The 23,015-nt window shown below is 44.0% G+C and overlaps 1 protein-coding gene across 1 annotated transcript; it reads right to left on the bottom strand.

The window, feature by feature from the left end:
* Nucleotides 1–447: 447 nt before the first annotated feature.
* SLC25A35 (solute carrier family 25 member 35) lies at nt 448–22,440 on the bottom strand. Its single transcript, XM_087714173.1, has 5 exons — nt 21,575–22,440; nt 20,701–20,766; nt 9,151–9,303; nt 4,479–4,613; nt 448–2,358 (listed from the first exon to the last, which is right to left on the bottom strand). Exons 1-5 carry the CDS (start codon nt 21,947–21,949, stop codon nt 2,182–2,184), a joined length of 906 nt encoding a protein of 301 aa, XP_087570299.1. The 5' UTR covers nt 21,950–22,440; the 3' UTR covers nt 448–2,181.
* Nucleotides 22,441–23,015: the final 575 nt, after the last annotated feature.

Raw genomic sequence — 23,015 nt, 5'->3', positions numbered from 1 at the left:
TAAACCAGAAGAGTTTATCAGGTTGCCGACTTCAACTCCCAGAATTCCCCAACTAAAATTAAAGTCAATACATTTTTTCCTTCCTTCCTTTCCTCCCTCCCAGCTAACATGGAGTTAGTCAATATGTTTTGCCTTCATTTCCTTCCTTCCCTCCCTCCCTCTCAGCTAACATGGGAGTTAAAGTCAAAACATTTTTCCTTCCTTCCTTCCTTCCTTCCTTCCCAGCTAACATGGGAATTAAAATCAATGTATTTTTCCTTCCTTTCCTCCCAGTTAACATGAGAGTTAGTCAATATATTTTTCCTTCCTTCCTTCCTTCCTTCCTTCCTTCCTTCCTTCCTTCCTTCCTTCCTTCCTTCCTTCCTTCGTTTCCTCCTTCCCACCCTCCCAGCTAACATGGAGTTAAAGTCAATATATATATATCTATCCTTCCTTCCCTCCCTCCCAGCTAACATGGGAATTAAAGTCAATATATTTTTCCTTCCTTCCTTCCCTCCCAGTTAACATGAGTTAGTCAATATATTTTTCCTTCCTTCCCTCCCTCCCAGCTAACATGGGAGTTAAAGTCAATATATTTTTCCTTCCTTCCTTCCTTCGTTTCCTCCTTCCCACCCTCCCAGCTAACATGGAGTTAAAGTCAATATATATATATCCATCCTTCCTTCCTTCCTTCCTTCCCTCCCAGCTAACATGGGAGTTAATACATTTTTCCTTCCTTCCTTTCCTCCTTCCCACCCTCCCAGCTAACATGGAGTTAAAGTCAATATGTTTTGCCTTTCTTCCCTTCCCTAGCCCTCTCCTCCTCCTTCCTTCCTGCTGCATAAAGTTTATACTTCCCGGTGGCTTTACTGTTGAATGAATGAATAAATACATAATAAATTAAATAAATAATAAATAAATAAATAATAAATGGACTCTGCACAAAGTGGAAGTATCACAAGAATTGGGAAGGAGGCATGAGAAGTGCCACATGGTTCAGAGCAGTTCAGGAAGGATGTGCCCAGATCCTGTGAAGGGTGCAGGGGTGTGCAAAATATCAGACGGGATGCACAGGGATGTGTCCTGGGTCGGGAAGGCTGAGCAAAGATGCAGGACAGATGCCGTGAGGTTGACTTCGCACGCAGAACGGTGACGCAGCTAAGGCTGGGCCGCGGTACGTGAGTGGCCAGTTGGGGTGGGAGCCCGGAGGGACAATGAGCATCGTGAGTTCAGGGGTGGGGGGGAGACTTACCTGAACAACTTGCAACTTACCTTTCTGGCTTTGTCGTTGCCGAAGATGTCGGGGAGTGTCAGAAGGGACAATGACTCAATTGCGGTGGTGCGACTGAAATGGCCACAATTTTTTCTCAAATTTCCATTCCCAGTCATATGGGGCCCAGGTTTTGGACACATTCTGTATGTTAGCCCATCTGAGGTATGTCGATTGAAAAACCGTTGCCCCATTAATGCCCCATTTTACCCCAGTGAAAGTTGCAAACAGATCTGATAACTTTTAATAGCACGTGGATAGAGATAAGGAGGAAAACCTAGAGTGAGAAATCCAAAAGAGCAGGACGGCGCTCTACTGCCACCTACAGGCTGGATGAACAGAGGAGCAGGTGAGCCCTACCTGTTTGGTTGCCACGGACAACAGAGTTTGAACTGAGGCTGCCTCTCGCCACCTTTACAGAGGCCCTATAGGTTGGCCGACTGGGTAGAAGTGACCCAACAGAGTCCCCCCAGAAATCTTCTTAGGGGTTGACTGAGGTAGGTTGAGACCTGGAGGCCATCTACCAAGCCGACAGTGGGTCCATCTTCTGCAGTGGAAAAATGGCCCTTCCCTACCAGAATGGGCCAGGTGTGCTCCGGCACAAACTTCAAGTCGGGAAGCGCTTCTGCGTGATGGTTTGGCTCCTCGGTCCAGAGGCTAGGATTACGGTATTATTGTTCCGGGGAGGAGAAAGATTTGTGTGTTTATTTTTCTCCTCCCATCCGTAGCAAAGTAGAAAAGGGAACCCGGAGATGAGAACAGCCGAAAAACAAAAGCGCGAGGAATGGACATCTTTTTCTGCCCAGGAAGAAGTCGCCCGTCTGCCGGCGTCTTAAGACTAGCTTGACTGACGGCGATGTCTGGGCTGCTGCCCCCGAGGTATGTCGTGACGTGCAAATTGCGGGGGGTGGGCGTCCCCTTTACGAGCGGCTTCAATCCTGCGGCCAGCGGAAGTTGACGTGGCGGATCTGATCCCAGAAGAGAAGGCTGAGGATGGTGTGTGGGCCAATGCGGAAGTAAGAAGCCCCTACCCCTTTGTAGGCTCCCCAAAAGCCCTCCGTCTGGATGACTTTGGTCAGGCAGTCCAAAAGTCCTTTGTACATCATGCCCTGCCGTATAAGAAAAGGAAACGATGAAGAGAGCAAACTCACCAATGAATTAAGAGCACCCCAATTTTCTTGGGTTACCCCTCGTTTTCAGTGTCCCGTTCTCCCAGCCACTCTTTCTTAGGTTTTAGAAATCTTGCTTCCTTGTTGTTGTTTTTTTTAATGAAAAATCCTGTTCTGACCTAGGCTTCGGAAAATCACGAAGCAGACTTCTTGTCCCGACAAAACCCCTTTTTATTAAGCTAATGTGAATTCCTCTCACTCACATCCAGCAGAGTCCCAGCAAACAGTCTTTCAAGGGTGAATTGATAACCACAGACCTTATCAGGCTTGGAGAGCTGCCAGGCCGATATCTTCCAAACTCAACGCTGTACAAGAAAATACTTGGCAAGGAGTCTCTGAGAGTCACGTGAAAATAGGCCTTTTTTTTTCTTTCCAAAAAAGGGCATGAATAGCTTTTAGGAGGTTTGTATAGCACTCCTGGGGGTGGGATGGTCCAAAAATGAGCAAAAAACGGCCAGTTTTTTTTGCAAAAACTGGCCCTTTTTGTCAAGAAAGGGGGCATGAGTAGCCTTTAGGCATCTTATAGAATGCTCCTGGGGGCTAGGGGGGGGATTGAGCAAAAAACAGCTCATTTGTCGCTCATTTCTGCTGTCCCCAGCCCCCAGGAGCACTCTATAAGTCTCCTAAAGACTCTGCATGGCCATTTTGGTGAAGGAGGTGAGGTTTCAGGAGGCAAAAAATGCTGTATTCAATGTATAAGATGCACCCAGATTTTCAGCCTCTTTTTTGAGGGAAAAAGGTGCATCTTATACTCTGAAAAATACGGTACCTTTGGACAGTTGCAGCCAGGCCTCTCATATGACACCTGCCATGTGGACCCATAATGAGCCGAGGTGGCGCAATACTGCAGGCCACTTCAGCTGACTGTTATCTGCGGTTCAACGGTTCTAATCTCACCGGCTCAAGGTTGACTCAGCCTTCCATCCTTCTGAGGTGGGTGAAACGAGGACCCAGACTGTGGGGGCAATATGCTGACTCTGTAAACCGCTTAGAGAGGGCGGAAAGCCCTATGAAGCGGTATATAAGTCTAACTGCTATTGCTAACTGCTACTGCTATTCTTCTGCAGTCGGAACAGCTTCCCTGCAGAGGCCTACGGGAAAGCCTTGCTGGCTGCAGAAAAAGTTCCTGGAGGCCTCTTGACAGTGAAAAGGAGGCCGGGGGCAACACACAAGTGAGGAGAGTCAGTGGACCACATCCCCCCGTCCCTGACCCCCAAATAAGACCTGGTGCCTTTTTTTGGTGGCAAAACAAATATAAGACAGGGTCTTATTTTCGGGGAACACAGATAGATGAGAAGCGAAATGTCTTCAAGGAAAAACAAAGTCCAGTTGCCTCTTGAAAAAAGCACTTTTGAGACAACCATGACTTGGTGGACTGAGTGGTGTGGCCCGCCAGAGGCCAGTGGAGCTGGCAGCAGATTTGAACAGTGAAGAGGTTGGGCAGGAACATGGGCCAGTCCCGGAGTCTGGGGAAGGCTCTGATGAGGGCTCTGCATCAGAGGCAGAGATGGGGCAGTTATCAACTGACTTCAGAGCCAGACATCAGTGGGGCAGAAGAACAGCTGGAGCCTGTTCCCAGTGTGCGCATGCACAGAGTTGCCAGACAAGAAGGGAACAGCTGAAGAACAGGGGTCGACTTGGGAGTAAGGCCACAGGTGGACGGTGAATGGCCCCTCCCAGAGGGAATAAAAGAGGAGCAAAAGGGGAGTGGAGTTTGCAGGAGGCAATGAGTTCGCTTCATTGGTTTGTGACCCTGAGAGGCTCCTTTGAAGATGTCGGGCCTGGCAGCTCTCCAAGCCAGATGAGGTCAGTGACTGTAAATCCTCCCTTGCTGGATGTGAATGAGAGGAATTCACAGTAATTTAATAAAAAGGGTTTTTTTTTGTCAGGACAAGGAGTATGTTTCTAGGTCAGAACAACTAAGAGTCTCCATAGGCCTTTAAATGAATGGCTATAAGTCAAGGAATGTTCCGTGTTCCCATCTTTTTCTTTCGTCTGCCTAATAACAAGGGTCCCGGCTTGGCTTCCTCCACATCTTCTCCCTTCTTCCTATTTCCTACCTGGCCATCCGGTCCAACCGGTTGGTTGTAAAGGCGGGTGCTGGCCACGTCGAAAGGTGTCATGGCGATGGCCACAACGAAGCTACTCATCATCCCGGCACACAAGGCAATCAACCAGCTGTCTTTGGGGAAGATCTGGAAGGAGAGGAGGGGACAAAAGTTACGGAAGTTACGGCCAGCTTGGGTGGAGATCAGCAACCCGGATCCAATCCGAGGATCGATCCGCATGAGAAATGCAGCTTTCTTTTTTATTTTTATGAAAACGTAATTCTCCAGTTTTGGATGTGAAATAAATAGGGGGGAACCTCCCACCCGGGGAAACAGCTAGGTGGGATATAGGAACATTAAAAAAAAACAAAAACCAATGGGACCAAAGGACACCATGAGCCAATCAAGTCTGCCCTGAGTTTTTTGTTCATTTTTGTTTTCTTTTTAATGTACTCATTTGTTATTTTTATTACTTTTTATTTTTATTTGTTTTATTATTATTATTATTATTGTTGTTGTTGTTGTTGTTATTATTATTGTATTTGTTTTGGATGATAGACATGTATTTATCCCAGGTGTCTTTAAACTCTGTGACTGATGACTAACCACACTATCTTTGTTAGAAGTCGGGCCCATGATTTCACTACCTTTTTTTTTAGTGAAATAAAAGGGCCTATGTAGAATCTCCATTAAGTAAGGCAAAAACATTCCAGAATTCTCTTCCTACTAGGGAACATGACTGGTTTATTCATTCTGTAGCAAATAAATCATAACTCTTCCATAAACCTACCACAGCTAGTTTCATAGCTAGTTTGCCCCACAAGAAAAGAACATTATGCCTTAGGACTGAGATTCTCAAACCTGTTCTGTTCTATTCTGTTCTGTTCTGTTCTCTTCTATTCCATCCAATCGCATTTCATTCCACTCCAGTGCATTCCATATTTTCTATTCTATTCTATTCTATCCCATCCCACTCCAGTGCATTCCATATTTTCTATTCTATTGTATTGTATTGTATCCTATCCCATTCCACTCCAGTGCATTCCATATTTTCTATTCTATTCTATTCCATTCTATTCCATTCCATCCTACCCCACTCCAGTGCATACCATATTTCTATTCTATCCTATCCCATCCCATTCCACTCCAGTGCATTCCATATTTTCTTTTCTATTCTATTCTCTTCTATCCCATCCCACTCCAGTGCACTCCATATTTTCTATTCTATTCTATTGTATTCTATCCTATTCCATCCCATTCCACTCCAGTGCATTCCATATTTTCTATTCTATTCTATTCTGTTCTATTCTGTCCCATCCCATTCCACTCCAGTGCATTCCATATTTTCTATTCCATCCTATCCTATCCCATCCCATTCCACTCCAGTGCATTCCATATTTTCTATTCTATTCTATCCTATCGCATTCCATTCCACTCCAATGCATTCCATGTTTTCTATCCTATCCTATCCCATTGCACTCCATTCCACTCCAGTGCATTCCATATTTTCTATTCTATTCTATCCTATCGCATTCCATTCCACTCCAATGCATTCCATGTTTTTTATCCTATCCTATCCCATCGCATTCCATTCCACTCCAATGCATTCCATATTTTCTATCCTATCCTATCTTATCCCATCCTATCCCATTGCACTCCATTCCACTCCAATTCATTCCATATTTTCTATCCTATCCTATCCCATTGCACTCCATTCCACTCCATATTTTCTATTCTATTCTATTTCATTCCAATACATCCCATCCCATTCCACTCCAATGCATTCCATATTTTCTATTTTATCCTATCCTATCCTATCCTATCGCATTCCATTCCACTCCAGTGCATTCCATATTTTCTATCCTATCCTATCCTATCCTATCCTATCCTATCCTCTGTTTTATTCTATACTGTCTACTTGATTCTGCCTGCAAATCAGCAGTTTGGACTCATATATTTTGTCTCTTCTGCCATGACCAGCCTAAATTTAAACTTGCAGCTCCTTTGGAATAAAGAGTTAGTTGATGCCTTATATTCATGCAGAAAAAAGAGCTACAAATCCACCTTCTTAAGCTCTAGTGCTGTATTAATAGCCATTGGATTAGAAACACATTTAATACTCGAGAGTTGGGAGAACATAAGGAGGAAGTGACCCAGGGGTGGGTTTCGACCGGTTCGCACCGGTCCCTGCGATCCAGTTGGTCGCCGAACCCGGAAGTAAGTAACTTCCGGGAACGGCGAAGCCCCCCCCCCGCGCCCGCCCGCACACCCGCGCCCGCTCCTTACCCGGTTTTTACGAATTCTGTGCTTCTACGCATGCGCAGAACGCATACAGCGCCTGCGCGATCCTCCAGGAGCAGCTGGAGCATCGCGCAGACGCCAGTATGCACGCGTGCGTGTGCGAGGACGCCGCATGCGTGCGCGCGCGAGGACGCCGCGTGCGTGCGCGAGGACGCCGCCGGCCTCGTTCCAACCGAACCGGTTGGAACGGGGCGAGAAACCCACCCCTGAAGTGACCATACATTTGGCAAGAAAACAGAATATATTTGGGAGTTGCTCCACAATTTTATTTAGTTTAGATTAGTTCTATATCCTGCCTTTATTATTTTTTTAAAGTAAACTCAGAGCAATGAACATACCAAATACTCCTTCCTCCTCCTATTTTCCCCACATCAATAATTATGTGAGGTGAGCTGATCTAAGAGGGAGAATGACTGGCTCAAAGTCATCCAGTTGGCTTTCATTCCTAAGGTGGAACTAGAACTCACAGTCTCCTGGTGATTGGCCCAAGGTCACCCAGTTGGCTTTCATTCCTAAGGTGGAACTAGAACTCACAGTCTCCTGGTAATTGGCCCAAGGTCACCCAATTGGCTTTCCTGCCTAAGGTGGAACTAGAACTCACAGTCTCCTGGTGATTGGCCCAAGGTCACCCAGTTGGCTTTCATTCCTAAGGTGGAACTTGAACTCACAGTCTTCTGGTGATTGGCCCAAAGCCAGCTGGCTTTCGTGCCTAAAGCGGAACTAGAACTCATGGGGGTTTCCAGCTTGGTGTCTTAACCATGAGACCAAAATCAAATGCATATCTCAATTTTACTTCTCTCTTGGATGACAGATTTATGTCTAAGGTTTACAGAGTTGGAAGAGACCTTGTAGGCCATCTAGCCCAACCCCCGCTCAAGAGACCCTACCCCATTTCTGACAGATGACAGTCTAGTCTCTTCTTGAAAGCTTCTGGCGATGAAGCTCCCACCACTTCTGAAGGCAATCTGTTCTTGGTTGATAGTTCTGTCAGAACATTTCTCCTTATTTCTAGGTTGAATTTCTCCTTCTTCAGTTTCCATCCATTATTCCTTATCTGGCCTTCAGGTACTTTGGGGAATAGCTTAACTCCCCCCTCCTCTCTATGGCAGCCCCTCAAATATTGGAAGACTGCTATAGTGTCTCCCCTGATCCTTCTCATCACTAGACTAGCCATGCCCAGTTCCTGCAACTGCTCATTGTATGTTTTAGTCCCCAGTCCCCTAATCATCCTGGTTGTTCTTCTCTACACTCTTTCTAGAATCTCAACATCTTTTTTACAGTGTGGTGACCAAACTGGATGCATTATTCTAAGTGTAGTCTTACTAAGGCTTTATGGAGTGGTGTTGTGGCCCAGCAGGAGCCATTGGAGCTGCCACCAGACTCTGACAGCGAGGGGCCCTATGAGTCGGCTCTGGAGGATGTGGAGGACCCTGGACAGGGTCCCGACTCTGAGCAGGGCGCCGAGAGGCTGGTTGGCCACCAGGAGGCGCCTGAGCCTTGGACCAGTGGGGAGGAGACAAGGGAGAGTGAGCCGGACGCCAGCAGTGAGTTGTTCCTGGATGCCTGGCACTGAAGAGCTAATAGGCGTTAGGAACAGTTGCGCAAATACAGGAGGTAATTGCACTCAGCTGGTGGTCATTAGGCTCCTCTCCAGACTATAATAAAGACTGCTTGTGCACATGCCCCTCTTGCAGAAGTCAATGCATTGACTAAAAGTTGGAGAACTTTTGTAACTAGCTTGGCAGGCTGGATTGCTGCCAAGGTTTGTCTGAGTTGCTGCTAAGGTCCTTATCTGTTTGTTGTGCTTGGCTTTCAGCCACCGAGGTTTTGGTTTCTTGCTAATAAAGTACATTCCAGTTAAGTTTGTCTTGGCATTCATTACTGGACGGAGGAGGGGGTCAGAACAACTAGCCATGCCCAGTTCCTGCAACTGCTCATTGTATGTTTTAGTCCCCAGTCCCCTAATCATCCTGGTTGCTCTTCTCTACACTCTTTCTAGAATCTCAACATCTTTTTTACGGTGTGGTGACCAAAACTGGATGCATTATTCTAGGTGTAGTCTTACTAAGGCTTTATAGAGTGGTATTAGTATCTTGCTTGATCCTGACTGTATCCCTCTGTTAATGCACCTTAGGATTACATTGGCTTTTTTGGCTGCCGCCACACACTGTTAACTCATATTTAACTGGTTGTCCACTAAGACGCTAAGATCTCTCTCACAGTTACTGCTATTAAGCCTGGTTTCACCCAGTCTATATCTGTACTTTATTTTTTTCTTGCCGAAGTGTCGGACTTTACTTTCCTCTGGCTCCACCCTGCCAGATGCACGTTTTCTACTGTAACTCATATAAGTTTTTCAAACAAGCAAATGAAACCATCGTACCTCGAGGTTGTTGAAGAACTGTTTGGAATAGGAGAAGGTTGATAGCTGCGTGGATGAACCCACCATGACTCGGGGCACGGAAGAAATGGCTCCACGCCACAGCCCTAACACACCGTGTTCTTTGTGGATCCCCCATAGCGCGTGGAACATTCCCTACACAGACAACAGAAAAGGACCCATAAGGTTGAAGAGCATCAATGTCTATAATCATCATCGCGCTCCACCAGTTGAAAGTCATCCATTGAAATAGTTGGACCACTTGAAATAAGGAGCGAGCAGGATTTGAACTCTTCTTGGCTTGAAAAGACCATCCTGGGGGTGTCATGGAAGAAATCATTTTGTCTCCAGGACAGAGAACACTAAACACAGAATAATGGGGTCTTAAGGGACCTTGGAGAGCTTCTAGTCCAACCTCCTGCTCAACTGGGGAACCTGTTCCATTTCAGACAAATGGCCATCCAAACTCTTCTTAAAAACCTACAGTGATGGAGCACCCACTACTTCCAGTGGCAAGGCGTTCCACTGATTGACAATTCTCACTGTCAGGAAATTTCTCCTTAGTTCTAGATTTGCTCTCGCTTTAATGATCTTCCACCCTTTGCTTCTTGTCTTGCCCTCAGGTGCTTCGGAGAAGGAAGAAATAAATAAATAAGGAAGAAAGAAACATCTTCTAAAATCATCCCATACATTCATCACCTAAAAAAGCTTCTAACCCCAGTCCTCCTCCTACAAACACGTCAGTTTCATTGCAATTCTTGACTGGCTACGTCAAATATTCTACCTCGTTCAAGAAAAATGCAAAATGTTTTACAGATGGCACCTGGCACCAAAAAGGTTAGCTAAAATCTTAACAAATACCTCCCCAAAATGTTGGAAATGCGAATCAATACATGGAACATATTACCATTTATGGTGGACCTGTGAGGAGGCTAAATTTTTTTGGAAAAGGATCAAAAATTGGCTGGAGGCAATAACAGGGGTTAAAATAGAATGGAAACCTGAAGGTTTTTTTATTAGGTATAATGTCTGCGAAATACAAAAAAGAAATCCAGTATTTAATACTACATATAATTACGGCAGCAAGGATTGCCTTTGCCCAGAAATGGAAAAACAAATTAATTCCAAGCGAAAATAAGAAAGATTATGGATTGGGCTGAAATGGACAAACTAAAGAAATCCAGGGAAAAGAAGAATCAGAATTCTACCAGATAATGGGATAAATGGTATAGGTGGATGGAGGAAAGAAACAAAAATCAATGAAGGAATATAACAAAACTCAAAAAATAATAGTTATGAGTAAAATAAGAGGGTTAAGAATGGTGAAATCCAAATGAAATACAATAGAAGGGGAAATAATATAAGGTGAGTGATATCGATTGATGATTGCTATTAGAAAGAACAAGAAGCTCCTGTTCATATTGTATTGTGTAAATGTGGTTTAAGTCTAGGTCTTTTGTGTGTGTGTTTTAAATGTTTGTTAATAAAAAATAAAAAAATAAAAATGCAAATCTATATTCAACCATCTATTTAGTGACCTTTCGAAGTTACGACACCACTTTAAAAAATGACTCACGACCGTTTTTTTCACACTTACAACCACTGCAGCATCCCCAGATTCCCCTGACCAAAATTCAGACGCTTGGCAACTGGCATGTACAGTATTTATGACGGTTGCAGTGTCCCGGGGTCATGTGATCATTTTTTGCAAACTCAGTAGGAATGGAACTTAGACTTATATACCGCTTTACAGTGGTTTACAGCCCTCTCTAAGCAGTTTTATGGATGGAAGGCTGAGTCAACCTTGAGCCGGTCGGGATCAAACTCCTGGCAATGGGCAGAGTTAGCAGTAGTGCTTAGGCTTATAAACCACTTAGCAATAGCAATAGCAGTTAGACTTATATACCGCTTCATAGGGCTTTCAGCCCTCTCTAAGCGGTTTAAAGAGTCAGCATATTGCCTCCAACAATCCAGGTCCTCATTTTACGCACCTCGGAAGGATGGAAGGCTGAGACAACCCTGAGCCGGTGAGATTTGAACAGCCGAACTGCCGAACTAGCAGTCAGCTGAAGTAACCTGCAGTACTACACTCTAACCACTGCGCCACCTCGGCTCCTAGCAGTTAGACTTATATACCGCTTCACAGTGCTTTGCAACCCTCTCTGAGCAGAATCAGCCTATTGCCCCCAACAATCTGGGTCCTCACTTTACCCCCCTTCGGAAGGACGGAAGGCTGAGTCAACCTTGACCCTGGTGAGATTTGAACTGCTAAATTGCAGGCAGCCACCAGGCAGCAGAAGTAGCCCGCAGTACTGAGTTCTAACCCACCACAGTTCAAATTATCCTCTTCGCTGCCATCTAGTTCAAGTAGTCCTCGACTTCACGACACCCAATCGAGCCACCATTTCTGTCGTTAAGCGAGAGAGGTGTCCCACTTAATCAGGGTGAGATTAGTGAAGCGTTTGCTTCATTTTACGACCTTCCTTGCCACCGTGTCTAGCTAAGTGAATCGCCACCGTCGATCAGTCGGTAACACGGGTTGTTAAGTGAGGCTTCCCCATTGATTTTGCTGGTCAGAAGGTCACAAAAGGGGGATCGGTTGATACAGCCACGGTCATAAGGATGAACCGGTTGCCGAGCGTCTGAATTTTGATCCCATGATCATGGGCTTGCTCCAAAGGTTGTAAGCGTGCTCGTCAGTCACTTCTTTCAGTGCCGTCGTAACTTTGAACGGTCACTGAATGAACTGTTGAAAGTCGAGGAATAGCTGCCGTACTTCTGAATACAAAGAGAAAGTCAAATTGCAGGCAATCGCAGAAGTAGCCTGCAGTGCTGCACTCTAACCACTGCACCACCGTGCCTCAATGGAGAAAACCAGATTCACTCAGCAACCGCGTTACTCAATTAACAACGGAAGAGATTCACTTAACAAATGGGGCAAGGAAGGTCATAAAATGGGGCAAAAAATTCATTTAACAAATGTCTCGCTTAGCAACAAAAATTCCGGCCTCAGTGACGGTTGTAATTTGAAGACTACATGAATTTGCAAAGGTGCAAGGGACTCGGGGTGGAAGGCCCACCCTTACTCAATCCTTCCGTCTCACGAGACAACATTATACACAAATCTTTTCCTGGGTAAATCTTACTTATTTCTTACACCAACCTGGCAACCGGAGATTTCCGGGGTTGAGTTTTGAGAGCAGAGTATTAGTAAGAGATTAGAAGCTGCTCATTTTTAAAGATCCGGGAAGCTATGTATTCAATCGACCTCCCTATTCGCTAGGGCAGACTGGCATTTTTCCAAGCTGCGGGGCAGGAATAATCAGGGATTGGCTAGAGATGCGGCAGAATCTCCTGGACTTAACCTGGTTTGCCTCGGAAATGAGGCAGCGTGCTTTCTAGTGGAGATCTTTTAACGAAATTATATTGTTTTATGCCACAAATTCCATTTCCAATATAGAAATGGAAATGTGTAGAAATGTGTTTTCTAGGTGTCCAACGTGTTAAAATATGAACATCATCATAATCATTATAATCATGTACATATAGACATATGGGCAATAACATCAATCATTATTGAAAAGTATGCTGTCTTCCATTATAATATCAATTATGTAACCAATCAAAATATTTACTGATCGTTTTTTCCTTCTCATGGAGTCCATATTTCACATAAATCCATTCATCTAACCTCTGTACTTGTCAGCTAATCATTTGTAGAAAAGTTCCCATGTCACAAAAGATTCCGAATGTTCTTTTTCTTTGATTTTCAAAGTTAACCTATCCGTTTATTTATTATTTTAATTGAAATGACAGTGCCGTGTCAGGACAATTACAAAGAAAGCAAAACCCAAGAAAAGTTGATAGTAAATCTTAACACACAAGCTAATAACAATAAAAATAATATGACAGTAGGACCAAAAAAAAGAAAAAAAAACCTTTTAACTAAATTTCTACTTACATTAGCCTATTTACCAATTCCCCCTACTATAGTTTTTGCTTTCTACATCTTTATTTTCCATACTAATGATTATTGACATTCGTACTTATTTCCCCTCTTGTTTCTATCCATTCCTAAAATTTATTCCATGTCCGATAATATTCCAAGTCTTCTTTATCTTTGATTTTTAAGGTTAACCTATCCATTTCTGCAGATTCCATAATTTTTTGATTATGTTATCATCTGTAGGGGTTTCTATGTTTTTCCAGTATTGTGCGCATACAATCCTTGGCTGCTACTAGAAAATGTAAAATTAAATCTGGGTTACCTTTATTATAATTTTCGGGAAGCATGCCCAAAAGGAATGTCTCAGGTTTCAAGTCTATGTATTATTTTGTCATAGTTTCAAGCCATTTGTGTATTCCCCCCGCCCCTTTAGGACATGTGGTGGAGATCTTTTAAATGGCCATCTGATTTCCTCATTCTACTTCCAACCAAGGCAATGCAAGAATATTTGCTATAGGTTGGAGAACAGTATTACCTCCTAGGATGATTGCTTATACCTGAGCTGAGATTTAAAAGCAACTGATAGCCTGGAGGAAAACTTTGCAAACAAATATTGAATAAGGATTAAAAAACTGGTTAGAGGAAATGGTAAAACAACAAATAGAGTTAAAACCGGAGCTATTTCTTAGGCATGTTAACAGGGAAATACAACAAAGAAAATCCACCCAATATTTAATGCTACATGTAATAACAGGGGCCAGAATTGTATATGTTCAAAATTGGAAAAATGGAAATATACCCTCTGGGGAAATGATAATAAAGAAAATATTAGACTGCGCTGAGATGAATAGGTTGACAATGGAAATTAAAGACAAAGGAGAAACAGAATACTATTTAATTTGGGATATATGGTATAATTGGCTTGATCGTAGATGCAAAGATTAGAAAACTAATAATGAAAGACGATTAATGAATTAGAAATTGGAAATAAGTGTAAATATAATGAAAGATGAAGAATATTTATTATATATAATAGTATATAACGATAAAATGTAAAAAATATCTAAAATACATAATATATATGTGTGTATGTTTGTGTGTGTGTGAATATATATATGTGTGTTGCATTTGTGCTGATAAATAAATAAAGGGAGACTAGTATAGATCTATTTCAAGCTATTTAGTTCTCATCAGCTAGCCATGCCCTTACTGGGAATTAAACCTGGGCTGTATTACATATCAGGCAGTTATATTAGCCACTAAGCCACAGGCTCTCTTCCTTTATCAGCTAGGCCAGGGAAATAGGTATGTGTTGTGTCACAACCCCTGGTATGCCCAAATATGGGAGGAAGCATACTGCTTCCTTTCTCTGTCTATCGGCTCATCACAAGAGACCATCACGACAGAAAGCCATTATTTTTACTGTTGCCTTTGTTACATTTGTGTTGCATTTGCGCTGATAAATAAATAAAGGGAGACTAGTATGGATCTATTTCAAGCTATTTAGCTCTCATCAACTAGTCATACCCTTACTGGGATCAAATCTTGCTATACATATTGATGGGTGTGTGTGGAGTGCTGGCTTTGTTTCAGTAAGTGGAATGATTGGTTGTGTGGTTGTATCATGATTGGTAGATTGGTGCTGATTGGTCCTGGCTGTGTGTACATTGTTGTTTCGTGTTGTAACGGCCTGGGTGGTGGGTGGGGCTCAGCCAACCTCCCAGGATGTTGCAGCACAGGATATCACTACACTAGAGCTCAGGATGTCATCACACAGCCCATTACACTGGTCGAGGTTGGCTCTGTTGTAACACCCTGAGCCTTTGCGTTGTAACCTCCTGAGTTCTGTGATGTAACGTCCTGAGCAGATGGCTGTGATGTAACATCCCGGGCTTTGGTTTGGTTCCGGGTTTGCGGACAACGGCATCGCGCTCCTCCCTTACATCAAAGGCACCACAGATAGAATCAGCAAAATTCTCCACAAACACAATATCAAGACAGCCTTTGGCACCGACCAAAAGATAGCCAACATCTTAAGAAACCCCAAAGACAAAATCCAGCTAGAAAACCAATGAGTCTATGAAATACCATGCAAAATCTGCCCAGCTACATACATTGGACAAACAGGAGAATAAATGCACGCATCGCAGAACACAAGAACGCAGTCAGAAAAAAAGAAAAAAACTCCCTCCCTTTTCCAGCACCTTAAAGCTACAGGACATGAAATTAATTTTGAAGGAACCAGGTTAATCTCCAAAACTGAACACTTCAACAAGAGAATAATTATGGAAGCTATCGAAATAGAGAAACACCCCCACAACATGAATAAACGTGCCGATACCTCCTGCCTACCAGACATCTGGAAACCAGCCCTACTCAACAAACGAGCCCTACCCACCACCCAGGCCGTTACAACACGAAACAACAACGGACACACAGCCAGCACCAATCAGCACTAATCTACCAATCATGATACAACCACACAACCAATCACTCCACTTACTGAAACAAAGCCAGTACTCCATACCCACCCACCCCCCGCCAAGATTTATAGAAAGACGGCAGCTCCGGTCACACTTTAAGCCCAAAACCCAGCCTGAAGATGGCGAGTGAGACCTCGCTGAAACATTGCCAAGGCAATCTCAATCTTACACGGGAAAAGACCCGAATACAACAAGACCAGCATACCTACACCCGTGAAAATCTACGAAAGCATATATATATAATATATGGCTGGCAGTTTTATTTCTTTATTATTTATTTTGTTTTATATATCTCCCACGTTTATTACAAATAATTCAAGGTGGCAAATAGATCCAACAAGCCTTCCCTTCTGCTACTTCCAACTCAACAACAACCCTGTGAGGTGGGTTGGGTTGATTGGTCTAAAATTGAACAGCTGGCTTTCATGGCTGAGGCAGAATTAGAACTCACTGTGTCCCGCTTTTTAGCCTATTACCTTAGCCCAAAGGTGGGGAACTATGGCCCTTTTATGACTTGTGGATTTCGACTCCCAGAATTCCTGTGGGAACTATCACCCCTTTATGACTTGTGGACTTCGACTCCCAGAATTCATGAGGGAACTGTGGCCCCTTTATGACTTGCGGACTTCGACTCCCAGAATTCCTGAGGGAACTATGACCCTTTTATGACTTGTGGACTTCAATTCCCAGAATTCATGAGGGAACTATGGCACCTTTATGACTTGTGGACTTTGACTTCCAGAATTCCTGAGGGAATTGTGGCCCCTTTATGACTTGTGGACTTGAACTCCCAGAATTCCTGAGGGAACTATGGCCCCTTTATGACTTTTGGACTTTGACTCCCAGAATTCCTGAGGGAACTATGGACCCTTTATGACTTGGGGACTTCGACTCCCAGAATTCCTGAGGGAACTATGGCCCCTTTATGACTTCTGAACTTCAACTCCCAGAATTCCTGAGCCAGCATTCTTTGCTGGCTCAGGCATTCTGGGAGTTGAAGTCCAGAAGTCATAAAGGGACTATAGTGCCCCACCTGGGAAATAGACCAAACTGAACCACTTAATCACTAGGCCAAATGTAGGTATTTTTTTTAAAGGAGAGGGTGTAGACAATGCTTTTATTGCTCTTTCAAAGACCCAAAGTTAACAACTGGCCAGTAGTTGTTACAAGTAGTCCTTGACTTACAACAGTTCATTTAGTGACTGTTCAAAATTACAGTGGCACTGAAAATCCCTGAGTTATGACTATTCTTCACCGTTACAACTTTTGCAGCATCCCCAAGATCATGTGTAGCATCCCGGGGTTGCAACCTCCTGACAAGCAAAGTCATTGTTGAAGCCAAATTCACTTAACAACCACATTACTAACTTAGCAACTTCAGTGACTCACTTAACAACGGGGGCAAGAAATGTCGCAAAATGGAGCAAAACAGATGTAACAAATTCTCACTTAACATGTCTAGTTTAATGAAAAGAAGGACTAGGGGAGACATGATAGCAGTGTCCCAGTATCTCAGGGGCTGCCACAAAGAAGGGGGAATCAAACTATTCTCCAAAGCACCTAAAGATAGAACAAGAAGCAATGGGTGGAAACTAATCAAGGAGAGAAGCAACTTAGAACTAAGGAGAAATTTCCTAACAGTTAGAACAATGAATCAGTGGAACAGAAGTTGCCTCCGGAAGTTGTGAATGCTCCAACACTGGAAGTTGTTAAGAAGATGTTGGATAGCCATTTGTCTGAAGTGATGTAGGGTTTCCTCCCTAAGCAGGGGGTTGGACTAGAAGACCTTTCCTCCCATATTTGGGCATACCAGGGGTTGTGACACAACACATACCTATTTCCCTGGCCTAGCTGATAAAGGAAGAGAGCCTGTGGCTTAGTGGCTAATATAACTGCCTGATATGTAATACAGCCCAGGTTCAATTCCCAGTAAGGGCATGGCTAGCTGATGAGAACTAAATAGCTTGAAATAGATCTATACTAGTCTCCCTTTATTTATTTATCAGCACAAATGCAACACACATATATATATTCACACACACACATACATACACACATATATATTATGTATTTTAGATATTTTTTACATTTTATCGTTATATACTATTATATATAATAAATATTCTTCATCTTTCATTATATTTACACTTAACAGTCACATATTTCGTAATCCTTCAAAGTTACAACAATCCTGAAAAAAGTCACTTATGACTGTTATGACACTTAACAATCACCTCCAGTCACGGGATCAAAATTCAGAGGCTTGGCCACCGGCTCATAGTTATGACGGTGGTGGTGTTCCTGGGGTCATCTTTTGTGACCTCTTGACAAAGCAAAGCCAATGGGAGAAACCAGATTCACTTCACAACTGTGTACTAACTTAACAACCGCAGTGATTCGCTTACAGCTTTGGCAACGAAAGGTCGTAAAAGGGGAGAAAACTCCCTTCACAACTGCCTCGTACGGCGACAGATATTTTGGGGCGCAATTGTAGGTTGTAAGTCAAGGAGTATCTATATAATAAAATGATTCGTCTTTAAGGGACCCAGAGGTCTGTGTTGTTTTTCTTTAGGTATGCAACTTGGGAGCGCAAACGATGAGATTTATGGAGGCATCTTTGGATAATACTGGGAAGGAGGCCAGTGCAGAACTGTGTTCGGTTCCGGATCAGTGATGCAGGAAGGACTATTTCATGGTGAGGTACTTTTCCGTTGTTCCAATTTTGAAAAGGCCTGTAGAGCACAGAATAATAGAGCGGGAAGGGACCTCGGAGGTCTTCTAGCTCAACCTCCTGTTAAAGCTAGAGACCCTGTATCATTCTGGCCAAACATTTGTTAGGTCCCTTCTTAAAAGTCCCCAGTGATGGGGCAGTTCATAACTTCCAAAGATAATCTTCTGACCTAGGCTTCCCCAAAATGCACGAAGCAGATTCCTGATCCCGACAAAACCCCTTTTATTAAACAAATGTGAATCCCTCTCATTCATTCAGCAAAGGCCTGGCAAACAGTCTTTCAAAGGAATATTTATGACCACAGATCTTATCTATCTTGGAAAGCTGCCATGTAAATATTTTCCAAACGTGGTGCAGTGCAAGGAAAGACTGGGCACAGAGTCTCTGAGATTCACGGACAGATCTTCACACTCCTGAAACGAATCTAATGACCGAACGAAGGGATTGTTTCCTGCAAAAGCCCACTCCCCTTTCGCTTCTCTTTTAGGTCCTATGGGAGGGTCCAATCACCTTCCAGCTGTGACTTTACTCCCAGGTATACCCTGGTTTCTGAGCTGTTCTTTTCTTCTGGCAACTCTGGGCATGCGCACACTGGAAACAGGCTCCAGCTGTTCCTCTGCCTCACTGCTGTCTAGCTGCGTATGCACCTGATCACTGCCAGACAGCCTTAGCCCCATCTCTGCCTTGGACGCAGAGACCTCGTCTGAGCTTTCTCCAGCCTCCAGGACTGGCCCATGCTCCTCCCCAACCTCCTCACTATCCGACTTTACTGTCAGCTCCAATGGCTGCTGGCAGGCCACAAGAGATAAGCTAGTTCCATTGATAAATTGTTCTCACTGTCAAGAAATATCTCCTTAGTTCTAGGTTTGAGCTCTCTTTAACGAACTTCCACCTGTTACTACTTCTTCTTTTTTTTTGTAATAACTTTTTATTTTATAGCACATAAAAATTCCAACTTCAATTGAACAGTGTGTCGCCTGGGTGCAACTCATTTTAAGAAGTAATATTCAAAATGTTTACAGCCATATTCATCGCATTTATACCAATGTATTAATACCAATAATAGTCATACTATTTGTTTAACCGATTTAACACATCTTCCGTGTATCACTGATTCTTTCATATATTTCCCTGTTCCCTGGTTTTGTCAGCTAACCATTGATAAAATAAATCCCAAGTCAAAAAAAAAAATTCAGTTTCTTTCTTTTCCTTAATTGTAAGTGTTGGTTTGTCCATTTCTGCACATTCTAGTATTTTTTCCAATCGCATCTTCTTTTGTTGGGATCTCTTCACTTTTCCACTGTTGTGCAAATACTATTCTCGCTGTCGTCAATACATGTGAAATCAGATATATGTTCCCTTCCTTTCACCCACTATTTCTTATCCTGCCCCCCCTACCCCGGGTACTTTGAAGAAGAGGTCAACCCCCTCTTCCCTACGACAGTATGAGAAGAGTGCCATTAAATCACCCTTAGTCCTTCTCTTTATATTAACGGACTTGGAAGGGACCTTGTAGGTCATCTAGCCCAACCCCCCGTCCAAGCAGGAGACCCTACACCACTTCTGACAGATGGCAGTAAGCCTCCAGGAATGAAGTCTGGCACATTCCCTATATGGATACATCCCTTAATGCTTTGTAGACATATTTTTCTCTGATCCCGCAATTTCCATAATTATTTTACTATAGAATCATCGTAGAAAAAAAAAATTCAGCCCTACTTCAAAAAATCAAAATTACAAGATACAAAAAATCACAGTAAAACCCAACATCCTGAAATTATACTTAATTTTTTTACACACAAATTTCATGCTGCAAAAAAATATTATTATAAAATTCTGGGTCCACATTTATTGAACCTGATATTTAACTATTTTTTTTCTCCACAGAGAATCAAATGTAAAAACGATCCTCACTTCTGAAGGCAACTTCTGTTCCATTGGTTGATTGTTCTCACTGTTAGAAAATTTCTCCGTATTTCTAGGTTGAATCTCTCCTTGATAAGTTTCCATCCCTTATTCCTTGTCTGGCCTTCAGGTGCTTTGGATAATAGCTTGACCTCCTCTTCTCTGTAGTAGCCCCTCAAATATTGGAACACTGCTATCATGTCTCCCCTGGTTCTTCTCTTCGTTAGAATAGCCATGCCCAGTTCCTATAACCATTCTTCGCTAGACGTGATTTAGAGTCATGAGGACCAGAATCTTAATTTCTCTCTTTTTTTAAAAGATTTTTTAAAATCATTCCAGAGGTCCTCTAAGGAGAAAGGCTAAGAAAGACCCCTTTTGAAAATCGTGCAAGTTTGCTGACCAGTAATTTACGGCGAGATCCCGAGGAATCAAAAGTTCAGCAAATTAAAACTTTCTCACGATAAAGCTACAGGGTAAAGTCTGCTTACCTGGTGCTGATATTGGTGTCCTACAGCAATCTCAGAAGCTGACTGGGCTTGGAGATGAGTCTTCACCTGGAGAGAGGATTGGAGAAAAATCACTTTCCTAAGAAACAACAGGAAGATGCATTCCAAAATGTTGGTTTATGTTTCTCCCACCAATGCTTTACTCCCTTCTGAAGCAGTGTTTTCATTCTATTAATCAGGGCAGGTAAAGACTTGTGTTCAAACACTGGAGGCTTTCAAGAAGAGACTGGACTACCCTCTGTCAGAAGTGGTGTAGGGTCTCCTGCTTGGGCAGAGGGTTGGACTAGATTACCTACAAGGTCCCTTCCAACTCTGTTAAATCTGAAAGTTGCTTTTAAGCCAGAGGAAGGATGTTCTCACACAGTCAGTGAAAAACCAGCCCAGTAGCAAATCTGGCTCTTGTAAAAAGCACAGGGACGGGTGCGAAAAAGTAGCAACCAGGCGGCCCATTTACACAGCAGTTAGAATGCAGCAACCACAGGCTCACTCCAGGAGTTCGATCCCGACCAGCGCAAGGTGGACTCAGCCTTCCATCCTTCCGAGGTCGGTAAAATGAGAACCACGATTGTTGGGGGGGGGGGGGGAAGTATAGGCTGATTCTGTAAAGCCGCTTAGAGAGGGCTATAAAAGCACTGTGAAGCGGTATATATAAGGCTGAGCGCTATCAGGAAATATTTTTAGTGACCGTGGCGTTTTTTCTTTAAAAAAAATAAAGGCCACGTTGGATTTATTGGCAGAATTTATTCTTTACCCCTGGATTCTGGATTCCACCCGGCATCTCTGGATTCCAGACAGAAATGAGTTGGGGGCAATTTCTCTCTTATTCTACGGTAATGCTTCTGGGGTGAAGACCCACCAGATACAGGGGGCTGCTCACAATGGCACTTGCGGCGCCTGCCAACGCTCCTGCCAGGGTGGCCCGCACCAGGCTGACTTGTCCATCCTGGGTGTGGATGTAGCCCTCCGATTCCGCGATCCCGTAGGTGCCCAAGCGGATGCCGTTAAAACCAAACTGGTAGAAGAGGGCCGGGGAAAGTCCTCGCTGGAGAGCTGCCAACCCGTCGACCCGTCCGATGGTGTAGAAGGCATGGAAGACATTCCGGTAATGGCGGGTGTAGGTGCCGGGAGCGCGGAGCTCCCCCTGGAGCTGCATCCGGGTCTTCACCACTTCCAGGGGGTTGGTGAAGAGGCAGGCCCCACAGGCAGCCACTCCACTGAGAAGAAAGTCCATTACGGGTGGGTCAAAGGGTGGATGCTTGGTCAAGGGAGCTAGAAGAGAAGAAGAGAAACTATGGAGGTAAGAGTAACCCAAGACCTTTCGAAAGGAGAAGAAGCGAAGAAGGTGAAGGTTGAAGGATCTAAGGAGGCACGGAAGGAGAACCTATACCAGGTTCTCAAAGGACCTAGACTAGGTTCTCAAAGGACCTACACCAGGTGGTTCTCAAAGGACCTACACCAGGTTCTCAAAGGACCTACACAGGGTGGTTCTCAAAGGACCAACACCAGGTGGTTCTCAAAGGACCTACACAGGGTGGTTCTCAAAGGACCAACACCAGGTGGTTCTCAAAGGACCTACACCAGGTTCTCAAAGGACCTACACAGGGTGGTTCTCAAAGGACCAACACCAGGTGGTTCTCAAAGGACCTACACAGGGTGGTTCTCAAAGGACCAACACCAGGTGGTTCTCAAAGGACCTACACCAGGTTCTCAAACGACCTACACCAGGTGGTTCTCAAAAGACCTATACCAGGTTCTCAAAGGACCTACACCAGGTGGTTCTCAAAGACCTACACCAGGGTCTCAAAAAACCTACACCAGGTTCTCAAAGGACCTACACCAGGGTCTCAAAGGACCTACACCAGGTTCTCAAAGGACCTACACCAGGTTCTCAAAGGACCTACACCGGGTGGTTCTCAAAGGACCCACACCAGGTGGTTCTCAAAGGACCTACACCAGGTGGTTCTCAAAGGACCTACACCAGGTTCTCAAAGGACCTACACCAGGTGGTTCTCAAAGACCTACACCGGGTGGTTCTCAAAGGACCCACACCAGGTGGTTCTCAAAGGACCTACACCAGGTGGTTCTCAAAGGACCTACACCGGGTGGTTCTCAAAGGACCTACACCGGGTTCTCAAAGGACCTACACCGGGTTCTCAAAGGACCTACACCAGGTTCTCAAAGGACCTACACCAGGTTCATGGAAGGCCAGAAGCAGCACTTCTGTGAAGAATGGAGGGTGAAAAGAGGAAGGAAGATGGAAGGTCAAGTGGAGGGGAGAAGGGCCACTATGACAGAGA

Source organism: Thamnophis sirtalis, unplaced genomic scaffold, assembly GCF_051295495.1.
Source record: "Thamnophis sirtalis isolate CommonGarterSnake01/CBP01778 unplaced genomic scaffold, rThaSir2_p1.2 scaffold_4, whole genome shotgun sequence".
Lineage (NCBI taxonomy): Eukaryota > Metazoa > Chordata > Lepidosauria > Squamata > Natricidae > Thamnophis > Thamnophis sirtalis.
This window is presented reverse-complemented; position numbering and strand designations above follow the sequence as displayed.

Coding starts and splice junctions, on each gene's coding strand:
- SLC25A35 (XM_087714173.1), bottom strand. CDS start 21,949: ATGGACTTTCTTCTCAGTGGAGTGGCTGCCTGTGGGGCCTGCCTCTTC. Junction 9,304..20,700: donor GACACCAATATCAGCACCAG/GTAAGCAGACTT, acceptor TTGTCTGTGTAG/GGAATGTTCCACGCGCTATG. Junction 2,359..4,478: donor CGGTTGGACCGGATGGCCAG/GTAGGAAATAGG, acceptor CTTATACGGCAG/GGCATGATGTACAAAGGACT.